The 5,913-nt window shown below is 39.7% G+C and overlaps 3 protein-coding genes across 3 annotated transcripts; 2 read left to right on the forward strand and 1 right to left on the reverse strand.

Annotated features, from left to right (window-relative positions):
• The first annotated feature begins 778 nt into the window (after positions 1-778).
• On the forward strand, positions 779-2,209 carry LOC144440373 (uncharacterized). The gene is made up of 2 exons (XM_078129741.1): positions 779-1,471; positions 1,695-2,209. The coding sequence occupies exons 1-2, from the start codon at positions 1,127-1,129 to the stop codon at positions 2,169-2,171; spliced, it is 822 nt and encodes a 273-aa protein (XP_077985867.1). The 5' UTR covers positions 779-1,126; the 3' UTR covers positions 2,172-2,209.
• Positions 2,210-2,649: 440 nt separating this feature from the next.
• LOC144439838 (galactosylceramide sulfotransferase-like) lies at positions 2,650-3,873 on the forward strand. Its single transcript, XM_078129071.1, has one exon. It carries the CDS (start codon positions 2,650-2,652, stop codon positions 3,871-3,873), a length of 1,224 nt encoding a protein of 407 aa, XP_077985197.1.
• A 298-nt stretch (positions 3,874-4,171) lies between these two features.
• On the reverse strand, positions 4,172-5,437 carry LOC144439839 (interleukin-6 receptor subunit beta-like). Its single transcript, XM_078129072.1, has one exon. It carries the CDS (start codon positions 5,435-5,437, stop codon positions 4,172-4,174), a length of 1,266 nt encoding a protein of 421 aa, XP_077985198.1.
• Between the last annotated feature and the right edge of the window lie 476 nt (positions 5,438-5,913).

A 5,913-nucleotide genomic window follows, 5' to 3' on the forward strand; every position in this document is an offset into this window, starting at 1 on the left:
TTTGACTTGGTACCAGTTCCTCCGTAGTAAGTTGTCACAGAATTTATTCCGCGTTGGGAAATGTCTTTTCAGAGTTTGGTTAGCTGTTTTCAATTTATCATCCGCTAAATTGAGATTGTTTTGACTGAGAAAGACCCTTGCTTTGTTCTTCACGGCGTGTTTTTCAAACGAATACACTTTAGAGATGATATTGTACTTTGTTGCCGTTTCCTGCCAGTAAAGATCGCTGCCCTTTGCTCCGCCAGTATGATTGATGTATTTACCCCCCTCGTCGCCAAATTCAATATTGTTGTGTAATCCCGTTTTCGATTTTGAATTCGTTGGTAAAAGGTCTTGCCCATTTCCCCGCTCTGCCCCGACTCGACACCTATTTTCCATCACTCATCTGAGAAATTGACACTGTGCACACAAACCCGCTACTTATCTATTCTGCCTCTTTGTGTGTGCGACTTAAAAGTTTAGGTCGTACGAGCGCAGTTGAATTAATAACACAATGTGAGAGACACACACACAATTGACACGTGACTTCACGTGACTCGCTGCCTACGTCATTAGACGTCTTAGTGGTCACAAACGTGTGTGGTGGGGGCAGCTACGTGTAGCAAGAATGTTACTTACAACACTGCGAGTGTGCTTGCTACAGTATTGTTAGTGTTAATACGAACGTGATTCTGTCGAAATGCATGTTGTCGACATCATCACATGGACACAATGAAAGAAGACGTGACGTCATAAATATTTGTGAACATCATATCGTTGGACGTGCATATTTTTCACGTCAAAGAAAAAATGACGTCACATTTTTTCCACATCCATGAATTTACAACTTGCATGCTGTCGACATCATCACACGGACACAATGAAAGAAGACGTGACGTCATAAATATTTGAGAACATCATATCGTGGGACTTGTGATTAACGTGCATATATTTTCACGTCAAAGAAAAAAATGACATCACATGTTTTTCCTCATCCATTTTACAGCTTGTTGACATCACATATAATGTGGTATATCTGATCACGTGATGTCAGAATTATTTGAGAAACAAGGCAATATAAATGACGTCCATGACGTAATGAAACAAGATGTGACGTCAGAAATATTTGCAAAACAAGGCTATATATATGACAACGATCATTATGTGCAGCAACATAAGTGAAAGAACATCATCAGTCCACAACATGACATCAGCTACTAAGAGGCACCAGGAGAAAATCGACAAAGAGTTAGCCAAAAGACACAAACGTAAAATCCACAAGATGACATCAACGAAGAAAAAACTACAAGTGAAAATGGATAAAGAGGCAGCCAAAAGATGCAAACGTAAAATCAGGAGGAGCAAAGAAAGGTCGAGGGCTGTACAACAAGTGGTGCATAAAGAGATGTTGAAAGAGATTGCACAGTGTCAAACGATCAGACCACCAAAATCAACTCGTCCTTGTAAACCAGATGATTACTTGGCATATTTGGTGAGTGACAAATGACAAAATTTTCTTTCTGTAGTACTGTGAAAAGGGTATATATATATATATATATATATATATATATATATATATATATATATATATATATATATATATATATATATATATATATATATATATATATATGGTGTTTTGGGGGTGTGGGTGTTCTTGCTTTCGTATGAGTTTATTAAGGTTGTTTTATTTGTTTGTTTTCGTTTGCCTACAGGAACTTCGAGAAAGGGTTTACCAAGAGTCCAGACTTTTCAAACACAAGTATCCACTGGTATATCTGTACCTCATGAATTGCAAGACAGTGCAGAAGAAAACGTGTTTGGTGAAAACCTCTCTGGAAGTATGTGTGAAGGGAATGGCTAGAATGATGTTCAATACCAACCTTGAAGATAGAGCTGCATCTGCATATAAACTGAATGTGATATGCAAAGCATTGGCAATTTGGGCACCTTTCTTCTCCCCAAGTATGCTACAGGAAGAAGAAGGAGATAAAGCAAGGCCATGTAGATTTCAGTTTTTCCTGACAGTCTTTCCCTGTGGCAGACATTTGCCTTCTGATGATGAAATCAACAAAGTTCAATGTGCATACGAGGACCGTGTTGAAAACTCTTTGGAAGAAAAACCAACCATGGAAGAACTTGTTCTCTTCATGCAACTTGTTACAAATGAAATGCGACAAATGAAGGCCTAATTTAATTAGCCTTGTGATTCGAAAATAAATCTGTTTAATATTAACCACATAACAAAAGTGTATTTCATAGTGCTTTGATTGGTATGTAAGTCACACACACACTTCAACAGAGATGGTTTCTTTTGTTTTTAACATTTTATTTTATTTTATTACACTTTAACTTGTTCCATGGTGAAAGCGAATGGTTTTGACGAGTAAAAATGGGATGAATGTGATTGCACATGCAATGAAGTAGGAGATGTATCTCGTCTTGACAACGTTGTCTTGCTGCTAGATGGCGTTTCACGTGGCGTAGGGTATGCACTAACATTAACATTATACTAGAAGAGTTTAGTCAAGGCTGTATGTAAAGTATGTTCACTCGTCGACGCGTACAAGGTATATAAACTCTAAGGGGTTTTTTGCCCCAACAAATCGTATATCCCTGACTTGATAAATTTGTTTTTATCTTTGCTCATACTAGATCAATACTGTCGGCATGAAGAACTTATTGTATAAACTTCATATCGTCACCCTTGTTATACTGAGTGTCGTCTCCTGCAAATTCTTCTTCGAGCTCAGTTATTCCAACTTCAACTCTAATTGGAAAAAATACTCTTCTATTCCTGTTCATGACATCTTCAGAGGAAGAAACGCTGATGCTAATGTCTCGGTGACGGTTCCAACATGTAAACCAAAGAAAAACATAGCGTTTTCTAAGCTACATAAATGCGGTAGCAGTACAGTTCTTAATATACTGCTAAGGTATGGTGACATGAACAATCTGACCTTCGTTCTCCCGCCTTCAGGAAACTATCTGGGATGGCCCAAGCCATTCGATAAACGAAAAGCGATGAAAGTGCCCTGGAACGAGTATAACATATTTACACACCATTCACGATTTAGCTATGAAGGTATCAGCGCCATTATGCCCCCGAGCACTGTATATGTTACTTGTTTGAGACAGCCCGTATCATTATTTCAATCCTCATTCACTTATTTCGACTTTGGCAATTATGTTGGTCTAAAAGGCCCCGCAGGTTTGAAAGAATTCGCTGACGGTATCGAATATTATTATAATAAATCACATAATGCACGATTATTGAATCCTATGCTGTTTGACCTTGGTATGAACTCAGAGGATATGTGGAACGTGACAAATATTGACAACAAAATTAAATATATAGACGAAACATTTAATTTAATAATGATAGCAGAGTACATGGATGAATCGCTTGTGTTGCTCAAAGAATTGATGTGTTGGGATACAGACGATATTGTAGCATTTTCAATGAATGCACGAGCACCAAAATCAAAAAGTAACATTACTGAAGAAGTGGCAGGAAAGGTACTGAAGTGGCATGCTGGAGATGTAAAATTGTATGACCATTTTAATACAACACTTTGGAAACGTATTGAAAGTTTCGGAAGAGAGCGAATACAAACAGAACTAGCAAAACTGAAATCGAGGCGGGAATACTATTCCAACCATTGTATTGAGAAAGTCATTACAAATGATCCCAAAGTGTGGCGCCCAAATCATGTAAGTGTACAAAGCATCAAAATCAAACCATCTGTAAAGAATGACACAATGTGTCTTGGATTGACGAGAACAGAACTTCCATTCACAGATTATGTCAGGAAGAAACAGTTACAAAATGTGCGTAATTACATTTTTCCTGACAGTCTCTCCCCGTGGCAGACATTTGCCTTGTCAGGATGAAAAGCACAAAGTATGAAGACCATTGAGTTGAAAAATCGACCAAAAACCACTTTTACACACAAAAAAAACTGTTGCGAGTCACACACATATTTCCGTTTACAAATGATTTTTTATTAATCTCCAAAAAACGAACTTGAAAAATTCAGTTTGGCATATGTAAATGTAAGTAACTAACAAAAAAAAACAACCACAACACTGGATGCACACACACGTATTGTGTATTCTACTGCCTAAAAACACAGACAGTCATTAAAACATCTTCAACTAAAAAAGTATTGGAGCGTGCATTTCCTGCTTTTCAATACGCGGGGGGAGTGCAACTCACGAAACATTTTCGAGTGTTTAACATGTAGTATGTAGGCGGCGAAGCACCAGCTCCGTTATAGGCAGTGACAATGACGGTATAGTCGGCCATAGAAGTAAGATTTGTGAAAGTGTGTCCACGTAAGCCACTTTCTAGAATCAATTCTTTGCCGGTTTCATTCGTACCCTTACGAAGATCAAAATGGTAACCCTCGATAACGCCATTGGAAAATACAGGATCTTGTCTAACAACAACCGTCATCTCGACACTGTCCCCTTCCAAGAAAGCAAGACTGATTCTCAACTTTACACCATCGAAAGGCGCAGCCTGGTCTGTCAATACATGTAAGGTGTCACCATAATCGCTCCACGACCCGTTAACGCCGTATTCTGTGCGACATTTTGCGCGGAAGGAGTATGCCGTGTAGGGCTTTAGTGCAACAGCGACGAAAGTGTCTTTGTTGTAGGCGTCGTTGATGTTTTTCCACGTTTGATCTTCAGAAACATCATCTCTGTATTGTAAAGCGTACCCCACCTGCAAATAATCTTCAATCCAATTGTCCGGCTTGCCTACCCTGACGTGTACAGTGTAGGGTGTCTTTCGCACGAGTGTTAGGCTAGCGGGTGGTCTGGTACGCGTCTGCATATCGGGGTTGAACTTAATCTCCTTTTCGTCATGGCCGTAAGCATTCGATACCACAATCCTCATTACGTGGAGGCTGCCGTAGTTGGTCCACCTGTCGAAAAAACACGATCGCCGACCTCTCGTCTCAACGTCTGGACAGTCACGCCATGCTGAAGTTGACTCAAAGTAGTGGCGGTACGTAAAAACCTCTACCGTGTCATTTGTCGAGTCCACCAAATCCCACTCACACCACATCTCGAGAATATTCTCGCTGTAACATTTAAAGTCCGAAATCACTGGTCTCACACCGACGTGCAAATTAACGTTGGCGTAGACCGCATTATGTTTACGACGTCTTCCCCCTACCTTCCTACATGTGTACCGACCAGTGTCAGAATAAGTGATGTTTTCTATTCGGAGGTTCAAGTCCGTCCCGTTCACATTAACGTCGAGTTTAGGTGGTAATTCACCACCTTCATACTGCCACAAAAGTCGGCGTGCATCTCTGCGTCGAGGGTGCCGACACGTAAGGATAACATCGTCACCAACACTGGAGTAAACCTCTTCGGCTTTGATGGAAAGACAGCCAAAACAGGCGATGAGGAAAACAACACAAGCGAGCACAGCAGGCTTCATACTTAGTTGATAATGAGGAAAGATCACCCCTTGCCTTCTTTTATAACCGTGGACTAACCGTCGTAATTTGCATAAAAGACGTGACGAATGTGTTTTACTTGCGTGGATGAAAAAAAAAACACCAGAAAATTTGTTTGTATATATATATATATATATATTTATCACATAAATACGTGCACATGTCGCTCTTTGTTACGCGAGGGAGAAGAAACTTACAGCATTCATGTGGGCATTTCTTTCGATGAAGAAAAAACGAATGGTGGACAAAGGCGTACAGAACTTCCATTCACAGATTACGTCAAGGAGAAACAGCGTTTTTCCTGACAGTCTCTCCCTATGACAGACATCTTCCTTGTGATGATGAAAAGCACAAAGTATGAAGACCGTTGAGTCGAAAACTCGTTGGTAGAAAAACCGACCATGGAAGAATTTGTTCTCTTTATGCAACTTATTACAAATGAAATGCGACAAATGAA

This window comes from Glandiceps talaboti, chromosome 9 (assembly GCF_964340395.1).
Source record: "Glandiceps talaboti chromosome 9, keGlaTala1.1, whole genome shotgun sequence".
Taxonomy (NCBI): Eukaryota; Metazoa; Hemichordata; class Enteropneusta; family Spengelidae; genus Glandiceps; species Glandiceps talaboti.

Coding starts and splice junctions, on each gene's coding strand:
- LOC144439838 (XM_078129071.1), top strand. CDS start 2,650: ATGAAGAACTTATTGTATAAACTTCATATCGTCACCCTTGTTATACTG.
- LOC144439839 (XM_078129072.1), bottom strand. CDS start 5,437: ATGAAGCCTGCTGTGCTCGCTTGTGTTGTTTTCCTCATCGCCTGTTTT.
- LOC144440373 (XM_078129741.1), top strand. CDS start 1,127: ATGACAACGATCATTATGTGCAGCAACATAAGTGAAAGAACATCATCA. Junction 1,472..1,694: donor ATGATTACTTGGCATATTTG/GTGAGTGACAAA, acceptor GTTTGCCTACAG/GAACTTCGAGAAAGGGTTTA.